Genomic DNA, 15,862 nt, shown 5'->3' on the forward strand with positions numbered 1-15,862 from the left:
AGAGGACGCAAATACAGAAGACGCCGGAGCCGGGGAAACCGCAGACGAGTGGAGCGAGGAGTGGTGGTCACTGGAGGAAGCCCAAGAGATGCCGCAACTCTGGAGAGTTGCGGCTAGAGGTGGTATGTAAGACCGAAGAGGGAGAAGGTCGGGTGGTGGGCTGAGGGACAAAGCCATTGCTATCCCATTGTTGTGATAATTCTTATATCCCCTCTTTCTTTTCTTCGGGTATCACAGTTCTTTTGCAAGACACTACCTCTCGCTACCTCCCATCACAATGTTTTTTTTTCTCCCTTTTCTTTCATCCTCTCCATTAGGCGCAACGGAAGAGAAGCTAAGAGACTCCCTAAATTGGTTAGTCAGAAATCTAGTCACCGGGCACTCAACAGAAGACCCTAATAATGTTAGATGTTAGAAGTTAGATGTTAGGTTGGTCTTTTATAGTGCTCGGCTACTCCAAAGGAGTGTCCCGGTGCTTTGATTAGTGACCGGAAAAGACAGACATCAACAACATAAGACAGAACTACTGCAATGAGTAGAGAGCTCCAGCACTGGGGGGAAAGAATGCTATCGGACAAAGAGCCATGTTTTAAGGCCCTTCCTGAAGGCCAGTAGATTGGATGTGCTGCGCAGTGACAGTGGAAGAGAATTCCAGAGCAGCGGAGCTCGCAGCCTGAAAGAGCGGCCTCCAATGCGCGCCTTTTTTACTCGGGGAACCTCGGCTAAAAACAAAGACTCAGACCTCAGAGAACGAGCCGGATGATAAAAGGCAAGTCTCCTTTGGAGATACTGAGCTCCCATGGAGTGCAGGGCCTTATGGGCCAGTGTCAAGGCCTTAAACTCTATCCGCTTCCGGATGGGCAGCCAGTGGAGCGACTGCAATAGGCTGAATACTCTGGCACGTCTATGGAGGCCAAAGATAGCCCGTGCGGCCGCGTTCTGCACGACTTGCAAACGGTGCAGGAGATACTAAGGCAGGCCAAGATAGAGGATGTTGGAATAATCCAGTCTTGAGCCGATTAATGCCTGGACCGTGGTCCTCCTGTACTCTTCCGAGAGCAGGGGGAAGAACTTCCGGAGCATTTTGAGGAGACCAAAACAGGTTCCCGAGAGAGCCAGAACCTGGGATTTTAATGTCAGCCCGTTGTCGATCTTGACTCCCAGATTCTTAGCTATCTGAGACGAGTGTGCTGGAGGGAACATGTCAGCAGGCCACCATTCATGCCATTCTGGGTCAGATAAGCAACCGAAGAAGAGTATCTCGGATTTATCTGAGTTGCACTTGAGGCTGTTAAGCTGGAACCATTTAAAAACAGCCCCAAGGCACTCACGGATACTCTCTCCGTCGAAATCTTCTCCTTTCTGACATGAAAAGAGGAGCGGGTATCGTCGGCGTAAGATACGATCTGGGCCCCGAAAGACTCCACCAATGTCGCCAAAGGGGTCATAAAGATGTTAAAGAGAGTTGGGCTCAACACGGAGCCCTGAGGGACTCCGACTCCCAATGGCAGCATCTCGGCGGAGCTCGAGGAGGCCCAGACCGTTTGTCGGCGGTCAGCTAAGAATGATCTAAACCAGCTGAGCACCGTCCCCCTCAGACCGATCTCATAAAGTCTGGCGAGGAGACCCTCATGGGGGACGGTGTCGAAAGCCGCCGACAGATCAAGCATGACGAGCATGGATTTGCCTCCCGAATCCAGCGACTCTTTAATGGCCTCAGACACCTCCAGCAGCGCTGTCTCAGTGCTTAAATTGGGGCGGAAACCAGATTGGGAGGGATGCAGAAGATCGTGGGACTCCAAATAATTGGAGAGCACGATATGGACATGTTTCTCCAGGATCTTAGCCAGTGCGGGAAGAAGCGAAATAGGCCTATAATTGGCAAGATCCCCTAGGGCAAGGCCGGGCTTTTTAAGAAGGGGAATGACCATTGCCTGCTTCCACGCCTGCGGGACCACCCCTTGACTCAAAGATAGATTCAGGAGCGGGTTTGCCAAAGGATTTATAATATCCGACATTTTCGCCAGGAATTTGGCAGGGCAAGGATCCAGAGGTGATCCAGATTTAAGATTGGCCATGAATGGCAAGGACGCGGATATCGAAAATGGCGGGAACACCGTCAGGACTGGACCAGCGGGGATCAGAGGAGCTGGCCCATCCGCAGGGCTAAGAGGAGCATCCATCTGCCTCGAGGGGAAGGAGTCCTGAATCAGCTTTATCTTGTTGGTAAAGAAGTTGGCAAGGGCAGACACCCATGACTGAGAGGGGTCGATCTGAGTCGAGCTAGACCTAGGAGTCGTAAATTCTCTGACAATGGAAAAGATCTCTTTACAAGAGTTGGCTGCTGCCTCTATTCTCCTGGCAAAATAGCCTTTTTTTCCTGGAGAATTTCCCGGTGGTAGGCTTTAACCGTTGTTCTGTAGACAAGCCTAGCATCGGCATCGTAGTGAGATCTCCAGGCCCTTTTGGTCACTTTGCATTGCCTACGGGAGTGCGACAGTGCTTCAGTGAACTAAGGGGCAGAGGCCCGTTTAGGTGTTGATCGGGGGGGAGTCACAGGGGCTAGGTCGTTCAGCCTATCCATCAGCCACTGTTGCAAAGAGTCTAAATCTTTCTCCAGACTGCCCGTAGCAGGGAAAGGATGATCTAGAGAGGCCTCAGCCAGCATCTCTGGAGTTACCCGATGGTACGCCCTGGATACTGGTCCCTGATGTTTCAGAGCAGTGCTCAGAGGTTTCTTAATGCACTGAACATAGAATTTGGCTAGATAATGGTCTGACCACAGTACCGGCAACAATGCCGACATTTCGATAGGGGACGTGTAGAAGATCTGATCTAGAGTGTGGCCCTTATCGTGGGTCGGTCCAGAGAGAAAAGGGGTCAGGCCTAAGGGTGTCATAATATCCATCAATTTCATTGTATCCGGATCAGAACTCTCATCCATATGGAAATTCAAATCACCGGCAAGCACACAGTGTTCTGCTCTAAGAATCAGCATCGACATTATCGACTGGAGCTCCTCAAAAAAGGACCCAACGGGCCAGGGGGCCTGTACACTAAGAGCCCTTTAAAAGATTGTTGAGGTGTCAGTGATATGGAAAAGGCAAGGGATTCAGAGCCCGTGATGACATCCATAGGAATGATGGAACATGCAAAGGATTCGGTATATCCTGGGGGTATTGCTGTAACAATATCGGGATTGGATGACTCGCCTAACCAGTCGAAGATTTCCTGGGCGTGTCTACGAACAGATCTGGTGTTTAAAAGCAGGCATAGGTGTTTTGCACTACCCACCTCCCTGGTAGATATGGAGGGGGGACACTAGCCAGAGACCAGCCACAACCCGGACATTTCTGCTTGCCCTTATACCGACCAGGAAAGACCCTGTGACAGGCACAGGAGGCCTTTTGAAATGAGCGGAGCTCCTGGGGCGAGTAACAAATCATGGCAGCGCCAGGAAAGAAAGAACGATCAACAAAGGTCGAGCCCCGCCTGCCACTCCGGGCGCCTCCGGGACGCTGACGGGCGCAGACGGGCAGGACTCTGGCACGACTCCCGCGCAGATCCGGCGCGACCGCTGTACGCGTCCGCTGCGCGGAGTCGTGGACGTTCTTCTTATAGCGCTGCTGGAGCGCGTGAACATTGTGGCCCACACCCAATATGGCCGCCAAGGCCAGATCCCAGCCCTCGGCGTCGATGCTCGGCCGAGGGCGGTCCGGGGGTAGGGGAGGGGGGAAGTCTCGGGTCCCTAATCTCTAGCGCCTATAAATCAAGCGCAAATGAAAATAAACATTAAAATGTCTCTGGCGCTTCTTAATCAAGCGCAAGAGGCAGCGGGATAACAATGTCAAACACAAGTTTTAAAAATGAGGAAAGAAGAGAGCGAGACCTCCCGGCTTCTGCCTCAGGAGGGAAAAGGTCACAAAGATGTTAATCCCTCGGCGATGTCTCAACTACTTCTTATAGCGCTGCTAGAGCGCGTGAACGTCGTGGCCCACATCCAATATGGCTGCCAAGGCCAGATCCCAGCCCTCGGCGTCAATGCTCGGCCGAGGGCGGTCCGGGGGTAGGGGAGGGGGGAAGTGACAGCGAAGCGCTAAGGAGCGCTGTGAAAGTCTCGGGTCCCTAATCTCTAGCGCCTATAAATCAAGCGCAAATGAAAATAAACATTAAAATGTCTCTGGCGCTTCTTAATCAAGCGCAAGAGGCAGCAGGATAACAATGTCAAACACAAGTTTTAAAAATGAGGAAAGAAGAGAGTGAGACCTCCCGGCTTCCGCCTCAGGAGGGAAAAGGTCACAAAGATGTAATATCCCCCATATGTTTCTTTTCCTTGTTCTTACCGCTGCATGATTCTCTCACCAGGGTGTGGAAAAAAGGGTGTAACACCGAATCCACTACAACCCAACTTACTGCATTTTTTGTTGTTGCTCTACTTCCTCTGCAGGCCTCCCGGGACCCCCTCCAGAATACAAGAACACTTGAAAGAAATCAGAAAGTGAACTAATTGCAAGAACTGCAATCTTTTGTCAATACTTATTTGGAGAAGATCTCCTAATGTTTTGTTTGTTTTGAGAAAACACTTGTGTACACCTTTAATCCGCCTTTGACAATAAAACACACCAGTATTACACCGATACGGCCTCCTCGCTTCTGTTTCGGCACGTCCCTCCCACAATCCTCCACTCTGCTGGACATAGACAGAAGGCAGAGAGAAGTGCAAAAAGAACAATTGATGAACAGAATACTGAACAATATCATACATTCACCCCAGTACTAAGATCTGGGCCTAAATCCATGTGTTTATTTGCTCCCCATGCCATTCCAGTTTAGACTCGGTTATATGCAAATTAGTCTTGATCCAGTTCACCATGGGAAGATACCAGCACGAACTGCCATGCCAGGTCCTGCCTTTACAGGAAACAAGCATCATAGGACCGGTTTCAGGGTTTCACCCCTCATCAGCCAGGCTAGCTTGACTCCAGTGGCATGTAGAGCACAGAAGCCACGTCTAGGCATTCCCGTATCACTCGGGTGACAAGTACAGAAAGAAAAATTGATGGACAGAATGCTGAACAATGTCATACATTCACCCCAGTACAGAGATCTGGGCCTAAATCCATCGTTGTTTTGCTCCCCGTGCCATTACAATTTGGACCCAGCCATTTGCAAATCAGTCTTGACCCTGTTCAGGCAGAGAGAAAACACATGGCAACAATAGGGGAAATATTTGTAGCTCTACAGGCACTTCAAAAGGAGCAGGAAAGAACCTTTGTAAATCTGTTCAACAAATGGCTAAGCCTCTTACAAAAGCCAGTAAAACAGAGATGGCCTGTGAAAGATTATAAAGTTTGCCTACTGTGCACAAAATAACTATTTCTGCTATAGATGTTGCTAATTTAGCTGCATATGCTAAGGACCTTGTAAGGATTACTGGCCTTAAATTACATGCACAGCCCAAAATTATACTCATTGCTTTTTCTAGAACCGCATTATTTGGATCACTGGTGAATCCTGAAATATCTAGAATGAGATCTGTTTCAGCAGCACTCTAATCAAAAGGTCATTATAGCAGAAGAAAAAAATTAAGCTGATCTCAAGGGTTGTCAAAGACTAGATGTAAATACATTGGTTGAGACCCCGTCTTGATTGCAGATTAAAGGGTGATGTCTCCCAGTGTCATGAAAAGGAAGTTCCAAAGACTATTACAATTGTATTTTTGCCACAGACACTTGCTCCAGAGCTCCAACAATCTTGGTTGTTCTGTCGACCTCGCTGCAAAAATAAATATTGATACAGAGTAGCACAGTGAGAGTCTCTCTGTCTCTTCCTCAGACACTCTCTCTCTCTCTTTTGAGCAACTGTGTTTCAGAAGTGAGAGATTTCATATTGTGGCAGCAACATTGTGTTTGCTGGTACCTCCTTCTTCTTAGGCATGCTTCCCTGACTTTGTAATATAGTCCTGGCGCCCTGACATATCTCCGTACAAAACATTGTTGTCCAGAGATTTTCATTTTTGATTTGTGTTTTTGTATTATTAGAGAAGCAATCTAGCTTGGGTAGACATTGCTAACCCGGACCAAACTTTTCTGGATGAAGCATTTTAAAAAATGGCGAATGTGTTGCAGTGATGATGTAATATTTTAGGAACCATGAGACCTATATAGCTCATTTTGGTGTCAAAACATAGGTTTTGGGGGTCAGGTAGTCTTAATGAGACAGAAAATAACCCCTCAGAGCAACCATTCGTTCATTTTCCAAAATGGCGGCTATAATATAGGAAGAAGAGACGTGTAGAAAAAAAATGGTTATTCCTCCTTTAATGTATGCACCAAACAATGTTTATGAACTCAATATAAAAAAAATAATGTTTAACTCCTTAACCGCGGCGCGAATCTCACTGCGGTGAGGGAGTTTTAAAAGTGGGCGGGGCTGCATCAGCAAATGGACGTGCGCAGCACTAGCGAGGTAGTGCTTGCGACGGCCGTTGGCCGACGCGTGCACAAAACGGGGTGATATAGCTGTTTTAGACACATTTTCATAGTTCACTTTATTTGTTTCGGAAATTGCTTGTGGTACATTTGCAGAACGATGAACATTTGAGAAGAGTCTATTGACAGGGTCATCTTTTTGTAGCACAGGTTTTGCAGGTAAATGTACATGTAAGTTATGTGGGTAGAATCTTTAGAAATTTCTAAGGTTTCAGCACCCCATCAATATCTTCCCAACCAAATTCACACAGATTTTTTTTTACATATGCATGATCCCAAAATAATTACACATCTTATGATCAAGTAGAATGCTATTTTCAATGTGTACACACACAATATGACGTCCGTGGAAGGTCACTTAGCGGGACAGATCTCTTGAACTCACTGTATCAAAGAACTTCAAATGTGTGACAGTCAGAACTCATTTTCCACACATGCACAAGGTTATTTTTCTACGTCTTTAAAGTCACATTCTTCTTCTGACTCCTCAAATCCTTTTAAAAACATCACAGGCTTTAGCAGTTAAAGCTCTAAGCTTTGTTTTTTTGCCCATATGGATTCCTATGTTATGTTCAAAACTAAGCATGCTATAGTAGTTTTAAGAGTATAAAGGTCTATCTATTGGTAGTTCTAATTTGATAAAAAGTGTTCTTAGCTCATTTTTCTTCTGATTCAGTTATAGTTTCAGGATAAGCAAAATGATTGGAACTGCCCAGCTCTTGACAACATGAATTAACCCCTTCGATGCGGCCGCGATTCCCCTGGTGTGCTGTAAACAGCACGAACAGGGGCGGGCCGTGACAAACCCCAGCCGTCATCAGCACACGAGCACCGTAGTGCATGATGGCTGGGGTTCGTCATGAGCATGGAAGGGGTTAATGTAACATACTAGTCATTTAGAGTTAGGATGGAAATCCTAGCAGTCCTCGGTTACACCTCTGTTTAGGTCTACAAAAGGACGAGACCAGGCAATCACTACAGGAGCGGGGCAAGCGGCATTCTATCCTGCAAGTAGGAAACATGCAATTCTTGATGGCATGAATAATGCAGACTACTCTGTGGGAGTGCTTGTTACTGTCTACAAAATCTTTTTTCCTTGACCTGTAAAACTCAGGTAAAAGAAAAGCCCCAAACACCTCCACAGTAATACACAGAAAAATCACACTTCATATTGCATAATGAACCCATATGTGGCAGAGATTTCCAACCCACTCTGGGTGCAAAGTGAAAAAACATAAGCCTGAAGGGATATTAAAGACCTTCTTGAGGACAGGTGGGGGGACCAGCAGGTAATGTTATCAAAGATGATCCCTAAGAAAGAGAAGGCTTTGACCTTCCAGAAAATATGATTATTAATTAGAAAGGAGTAGGTCTTAGTAAAATTAGACCCTAATATCAGGACATAACATTTTATTAGTTTTTGCTAAAATCTCGCCCATCCATTTAGGATGTAACGCCTTTAAAAGGTTGTTAAGGCCATCAGTAATGCAGGCCTTCAAAACGGCATCATGGACGCACAAATGGGTTGAAATGAATTTAGAAACCACCCGGTGTATGTCCTGGCACATTTTAAATAAGGTGAGTTTGAGATCGTTAATATATATAACAAACAGGATTGGTAAAAATGTCACAATGTAACTGATGCAAAAAAGTTGCATTGCCTGTGAAGATCCCCATTTCACAATGAATGACCAAATAAATACTTTGTACGTAGGGCACTTACTTCCTCCAGAGATAAGGGTGGCCAGCTTTGAAGGACAACCTTTCCTGTAAAACGCTTTTCATTAACGCCTTGGGTGCTTTGACACCTCTCTGTCAATGACGCAACAAATCAGGCGCTGTTGACTGGGAGGTCAGATCAAAGCACCCAGGCTTGGGAATATCTCTGGACCTGGCACAAGAGAGATTTCCTTTAGGGGCCCTCACCTATAGTTGCAAAAAAAAAAGCTGTGTTTTTTTGTTGTTGGGGATGTCAAAGCACCCAGCGCAATCAACTGTGATGCAGTAAGCAGCAGGAAACATCAGGGATTACTTGGTTTGGAGCTTATGTGTAGCCGAGTTTTGGGGTTTTCCTTCCACGAGCCTCTTTGTCATTTCTGAACTGCAGGGAAGATTTAGGGTTCAGTGGTAGGAAGCTACCAATCGCTATTTTCAGACCTCATCGTCATTTGCCCACACTCAGCAAACTAGTTACAGAATTACCAATGTTTTGATCTGTTGCCAGTAGTCAGGTTCATCACACACACACAAACACACACATGCACACGCGCACACACACACAAGAGGTGAACATGTACTGTACATATACCTGTGTTATATCATCATCCATGAAATTACACTATCTTTTATTGATAACTTCACTGGTGACATCGCATGCAATGAAAAACCCAATTAGCAGCTTCATATCAGCACAGAAACAAGCATTTACAATGCAACGGTTTTGCCTTTGAAAAAGTTAGAGCTATTGGCATTGTAAATGACAACATTTTTATGTATGTGTTGGTTTTGAAAACAGATAAATAAATGGCACTGTCATTTACAATGCCAATAGCTTAATCTCTCGCAAATGCCACACACAAACACACAGACCCACACTGTGTCCCACACACATACATACCTACAGAGCCACACACAGAGCCACACACACACACAGAGCCCAACACACACATACACAGAGCCACATACACAGACACACACACAGCCCCCCCACCCCCCGGTCGGGACGCACCCTTCAGGGCCAGCATGGATGGGAAGTCCTTGCAGTTTGAGATGCCGGTGGAGTCGGTGATGCAGGTCTTCCACAAGTTGGACCAGAAGGTGGCCGTGGTGATGACCGTGCCGTCGATGCTCGACACCTTCTAGTAGTCGGTGGGCAGCGTGGAGCAGACCAGCACCCAGCCGGACAGGGCCAGCAGGAAGGCCACGATCTCCCCCGCCATGCTGTACATGGTCACTGGCGAGGGTCACAGGGCACAGGAGTCAGAGCTGAGGGCAAGGGTGAGGGCACAGGGGTAAGAGCTGAGGGCAGAGGGGTGAGAGCTGAGGGCACAGGGGTAAGAGCTGAGGGCACAGGTAAGAGCTGAGGGTACAGGAGTCAGAAGTGAGGGCCTAGGAAGAGCTGAGGGCACAGGGCAGGGTAAGAGCTGAGGGCAGAGGGGTAGGAGCTGAGGGCACAGGTAAGAGCTGAGGGCACAGGAGTCAGAAGCGAGGGCCTAGGAAGAGCTGAGGGCACAGGGCAGGGTAAGAGCTGAGGGCAGAGGGGTAAGAGCTGAGGGCACAGGTAAGAGCTGAGGACACAGGGGTAAGAGCTGAAGGCACAGGGGTAAGAGCTGAGGGGAAAGGGGTAAGAGCTGAGGGCACAGGGGTAAGAGCTGAGGGCACAGGTAAGAGCTGAGAGTACAGGGGTAAGAAGTGAGTGAGGGCCCGGGGTGAGATCAGATGGCAGAGGATTTAGAGCTGAGGGCACCTGCGAGGGCAGAGAGCAACACGGTAAAGCACCTTTACCTGCGCTCATATTTACTAAATTATCTTATCTGAATACTTTATAACTCATATAATTGCACAGGTGGAATTTGCTCCTCCTTCACAGTATGCTTAGCAGGGGTCAAATCTGGTAAATGGTTCCGGTGCTGGGTAATTGGGCACAGACATTAGTAGCGGCCAGCGAGTATGAGAATGATATTCACACTGACCTTCCGGTGCGAAAAATACACTCATGACGTGTGTTGTGCAAAACTCTATTGCACCATTTCAAACCTCCATAGCACTGACGCCATGACCGCAATCAGATCACCAGATGTTTATCACATTGTGTAAGTGCAAGAGTGGGTGGAAGGTACAGATTTAATGTTTCACCTGCTATGCACTTCACCCTTCCTGGTTGAGGAATGCGACCAGCAAGTGAGATCAGGTGAGGCCACCCTTCGAATACAGTGAAGCAAGCCAGACCGACCACGACCGGCGCCACAAGAGATTAGTCATTGTCTGAGAATCGGGGAGCTGATCTGGATCTGCTCCCCCTTACGATCGGGGGCAACAAGTGAGTGCCTTCTTATGAAAATCCTGGGCCTGCTGAGGAGTGATAAAGACATAATGTTTTCCCCGGTGTGTGACCCACAGATTGGCCGGATATAGCAAGACATAAGGAATACTGGTCTGCTGCAACTTTCATTTTACAGGTTACGAACGTCTTGCGTAAAATCTGGGAAAATGGAAATGTAGTGACCGTCATAGTTTAGATCTCGCTTTTCCTGTGTCATTCAGAGGATAGCATCACTGTCATTGTATTTCAAGAGAGGAGCACTTATGGGTCTAATGGTAGAGCCCGGAGGGGACTAGCAGTGAGCGAGCAGTGGGCTTGCTACACTATCAGGACTTTAAAAAAAGACAGAGGCAAGATGGCGTCAGTGTGAGTGGTCCCTGAAGGAATCGCTCCGTGGACTCCAAACCCGTGTGATGATCTCCGCCTAGCCCAGCCGGCTTCTGCATCGTATAGAGAGAACGCTGTGGAAGATGAGGGGGGCTAACAGCCTATAGCCTATAGATTTAACTTACAACTACAACTACAAACCGATGACCTACGATCGGCCAGGCAGTGCCGAGGTGAGGTAAGGTGAGGTACACAGCGAGGTACTTGAAGGGGTGCAGTCTCCAATCCTCTATCACCGTCTGAACTCGCTTTCACCTTCTAAACCCGCCGCTGCTATTTCTGCTATTGCTGCTATTTCTGCTTCTGTTGCTGCTGCGGAAGAAGGCATGAAGGCATGAAAGCATGAAAGACTCACCGGACAGAGCGGCCTGCAGGATTGGCACTGTGGCGGGATGAAGTGCATGATGAGTGCGGGAGTTGACTAATGGGTGCGAAAAGACCGTAAAAGCCCGTAAAAGTACTGACTAAGCTCATGCAAAGTTATTTAAGGCTATTTGGCGCCCTCAAGTGGAAACAAACATTTACGGGACTTGCCCTGGTTGTGACTTAAGGTTAGCTCTGCTCTGTACAAGAAACCGATATAGATAGTTTCTGATGGTCGTAGCGCAAGTCTTGTGTCCGTGGCCGTGGCTGGATCAGTGGGGTCGATGAGTCGATGAGTCATCCTGAGTGTAACAGCGGCTCAGCATCGGCTCAGCTTGCAAACAGTAACATTGTAGCGCTGTAATAATTTCAATTACCACAACATCGTGAGGGGGGTGTATTAGGAAAACGATAAATTACAACAAACACAAACATAAACACTTACACAGCTAATGGAAAAAGCTCTGCCCTCTGCCCTCCTCTGCTCTGCTAGCCAGCACTGTACCACAGCCATTTTCTCTTCTTCTACCTCCGAGGCATCGATCACAATCAATCAATCACTCGCTCTACAACTCTGCTGATCTATTAAACCCCTACCGCTCCGCTGGTCTGTCTTCGGGCCCAAGTCTGACGATCTGCCACGCTACTGGACTTTCGGCAGGGAATCCAAACTACTCGGATGTCAGAGGAGGCTGTTGCGGGAAACATTGAGTAGCCAGCAGCGTGCAGGGTGCAAGAGGTTTGGCATAGTCAAAAACCAAAAAAAAACAAGCATTTACAAGTGGGGCCGGAGACACGGACAGCGGAAGGGGTGGCGGGAACGGGCACACAGACAGTGGGAGAGGGTCAGGAATGGGCACACGGACAGCGGGCGGGGAGGGGAGCACTCACCTGGACTTCTTCCGGCGGCGGTCGGCCTGGAGGAATGACAAAAAAAACCTTCGAAGAAAAAAAAAATAAACCACCGCCCACCGCCGCATGACGTTCTAAAAGGGGCAGGATGCGAAAAAATCTATGGAACGCCCACGAATCTGCTCCGGCAATTACGGACAGATCTCTCTTCCAATGGCTAGTCTCCATTTATGGAGCTAGCCAATGGAAGAGAGAGGCGGGACAAAGCCCCGTACTAGCAAACATAAGATTTCGCCTGCGCGAACACTGCTGCGCAGTGCTACGCCAGGCGAAACCTAAAAAGGAAAAGCTGCTATTCAATTGAAGAGATGTCCTTATATAGATTGCTTAGAGACTAAAGTTTGCAACATTAGCATAAAGTCAGAGTGAAAATATAGAGAAGAATGATTGGAGCTGCACCAAACAGATGGTCAGCTTTAGATTTCATTGCGAATAAACAGTGCATGGACAGCGTTGGCATCCCTGCCTTAAATAGATAAATATACAGAAGTGACTGGCATAGCTCAACTTTAAGCTTTATGTATTTTTCTTAATTAAATGCATCTCTAAAGACGCAGCATTACCACTCTTAGCATCAAGACGCCCGTGCAGAAAATATGGAGAGAACAAAGGCCGGTGCTGTTCAATACTTAAGTAATTGATAGCCTTCTAGCCACAAAAATTAGTTGCAAGACTGCTGTACCATTTTCAACGTCCACCTATCCTCTCGGGCTATATATAGGAAAATAATCTAACTTTCTACATCGAGTTAACAGCTGTGGAAAAGTGTACCCACAGTGGTTTCTGTGATGTCATCTACCAGGTCATTTATGATGTAAAATTTGACATCAACAGTGACTAAACCAATGAGGTAATTTATGAAACCATCTGTGATGTCATGTGTAATGTTGTGGGGGTGTGGTTGGTTGTACTGCTTCCCATAACTATGAATTTTGAATGATTTTTGCATACAGGTTGGTAACCATGTTCAGAAATATGTTTCTGCCGATTATATTTTTTATAATTTTAGCTAGTCACTGATCTGCACAAACTACCATAACATACATTAGCAAGTGTTGTTCATTGAATTTTGAGAATTTGTAAGTTACGTACCTTAACCAGTGTCATTATTTTGTCTGCACATGTTGCCTTTTTGTGCCCAGTGCCCCAGCCACATTCTGTGTCCAGTGCACTGGTATCTGCTTGACAGGTTATTGGACCATGCTTAGAGACAATTAAACACAGGGTCTGCCCTTTGAGAATGTCCTGTTACCTGAATCTCTTCCCCACCACCTAGTCGGCATATATGCAAGCAGTGGTCAGTGGGCAAAGGTCTTGCCCTCTGCCAATTACCCATGATTCCAGTGGTCTCTTGCACAGGTTGTGAACATTGTCAAGGGTTGGAAAGTAAATTTTTTATATTTATCAACTCCTGCATTTAAAGTTAGAAAAATAGATTTCATATGCCCATAATGCTGGCTTGCTAACTGTATGTTTTTTCCTTTTCTCAGATTTGCTAGCAGTAGGCTGCGAGCTGAATGGCGTGCTTTACCACAATGGCCAAGACTTCCAACCCAACCCCCTTTTCAAATGTCTCTGCGTGAGTGACACTATAGGATGCACCCCGGCCTTCACAAAAGAACTGTCTGCAAGTCAGTGTGCTGCCCATAAAGGTGTAAGAAAATCAGGCCAGTCAAAGTGTGAACCAGAGCTAGAAAAGAACCAACAGTCAGTAGGATACAGACTAATGCCAGGTATGTGTTTTCAGTAACAACGGGATGATATTTCGTTGTGTGTGCAGCGAGAATACAAAACAACAAAAGCATGCATTTAGTCAACATAAAGGGCCTACTTGTAGAATATATGTGGAGAGTTTTGCAGTGCAGAGTTTATGTAACTGTTTTCCATCCCTTGGAATTTACACCTGTACATAATTTACAGATCATAATAGCGATCTGTTCCAAACAAGACTCAAGACTTCCATTGGAATCATTAGCGTGTGAGAATCTCTTCTGTTTGCGAAAGTGTCCGCCCAAAAATAGCTATGGGGGAAAATTCGTCTTCCTCTTATGAATGCCGCCTACGTGTAGGATGAAAAGAGGTGAACTAAGTCATGTGCATATCTGTTTCCAAATTGTCCTTAAATGGCTGTTCTTTTCTGGGTTGCCTAATGCACTCTTTAGGAAAAATGTAATTAAAATGGATATTAATGATGCTACAATAGCTTGAGATAGGTTTTTGTGGATGGCAATGCCATATATGGAAGGATGGATAGATGGATGGCATGTTGTGTGAAGGTAAATATAAAGTGCTGTTTTCCTGTTTTATTCCACCTGTTATACTTATTACTTAATATTGACATGTCAGCGGTTTGTTGAGCAAAAGAAATCCCAAGGTTTCTCTAGTTTACTGTCACACGAGGCAGTCTAGTAAGAAGTCTTTGTAATGCCTGAAGCGAAAACTTGATGTGTGGCCCTCTGGGCTCTTTTTTCTGTATTTACCTCTTGCTAAATTCACTTTCTAAGTATTATTAAGCAATCTCAGCTGCAAGCAAAGGTTTAGTGTTGCAGCGAAAAATGCATCTGTGTCTGTTACGCAGTGTCAGACACTATGAGCCCCTACATTGGATAGTTGCTTATGCTTTCAAATTGTGCACCTGTACCCCACTTTTTGAGTGTGTGACAGACCCACCTTAGCTTTGAGGGCAGCAAAATGCTTGCCATTATGGAGCACCAGCCTATCCTTAAGTGACTTCAGTTTGACATTCTTTGGTCCACAGCCAGGGTGTGTAAACACGGCCATGTTGCATGCCTTTGAAACAGGGAAATCAGTTTTGTTGGATGGGCAGAACAGCCCAACCCAACCGGCTGGGGTGGGCAACTCAAAGAGTGTCTGTGTGAATACCTACTTACTCCATTGGAAAGACCCACAAGAGGTGAAAACCGTAGACCTTCTACTAGGTAGGAATATGTGCCTACTCTGGGTATTTATTTCCCTACTACATAATAGGTTTGTGGGGAGGGTTAATGGAATTTTCCTCATTTACCTGTGTTACACCCTCACACCAATGAAGGGTACAACCCTTACGGTTGGGAGAGGTGTTTGGACAGTGAATACATGTATCGTACCATAAAAAGTGGCAAGTACAAATCATGCATTTTTTTTTCTATTCCAAGGAACAATGGTTAATTGGTCAGGGAGAACATGGCGGCAGCAGGCTAGTGCGGGGCGCGCATCCGACACAGCCCTCTGATGCACCGCGATGCTGCTGACTCTTCTGGAGCCGTAATGGAGCCGTAATTTTGTTTCTTTAACCCCCCCAGGAGGAGTAGAACGCTGCTCAGACCCCCCTTTTCTGCCATCGGCGGGATATTGGCTGGTTCGGCGGTTTCCCCCGCTGCCCTTGCGAGGTCTTCGCGGATGTGCCGGGCTGAAGGTGCAGATCCCCGGTCCCTCCCCCTTACCTCCCTGCCGCAATGGTGCCGGTGGTGCCGAGCAGCCGTGGAGCTTAGGCGCGGCCGCACAGCGGCAGCTCTGGGACTTCTTCGAGGTAGGTCAGGCTGCAGCGGGGGGACTGCTGGCCACCAGCAAGCCCCTTCTATCGTTTCCAGCGTCCCCATCAGTGTCGAGAAGAACCCCGGCGGGGGCCAAGCGAAAGGCTGCGCTGAAAACAGGTGCGGCGAGGTGG

At 47.1% G+C, this 15,862-nt stretch overlaps 1 protein-coding gene across 2 annotated transcripts in view; it reads left to right on the forward strand.

Moving 5' to 3' along the window:
- Nucleotides 1–15,862, forward strand: part of CCN6 (cellular communication network factor 6) — a 237,860-nt gene that overhangs the window by 175,688 nt on the left and 46,310 nt on the right. For both annotated transcript variants that reach the window (XM_086925282.1, XM_086925283.1), the window contains one exon: nt 13,686–13,928. In XM_086925282.1, coding sequence (XP_086781408.1) covers nt 13,686–13,928 — 243 coding nt within the window. The remainder of the gene's footprint in view (nt 1–13,685; nt 13,929–15,862) is intronic.

The sequence above is a fragment of the Lissotriton vulgaris genome, chromosome 6, assembly GCF_964263255.1.
Source record: "Lissotriton vulgaris chromosome 6, aLisVul1.2, whole genome shotgun sequence".
Taxonomy (NCBI): Eukaryota; Metazoa; Chordata; class Amphibia; order Caudata; family Salamandridae; genus Lissotriton; species Lissotriton vulgaris.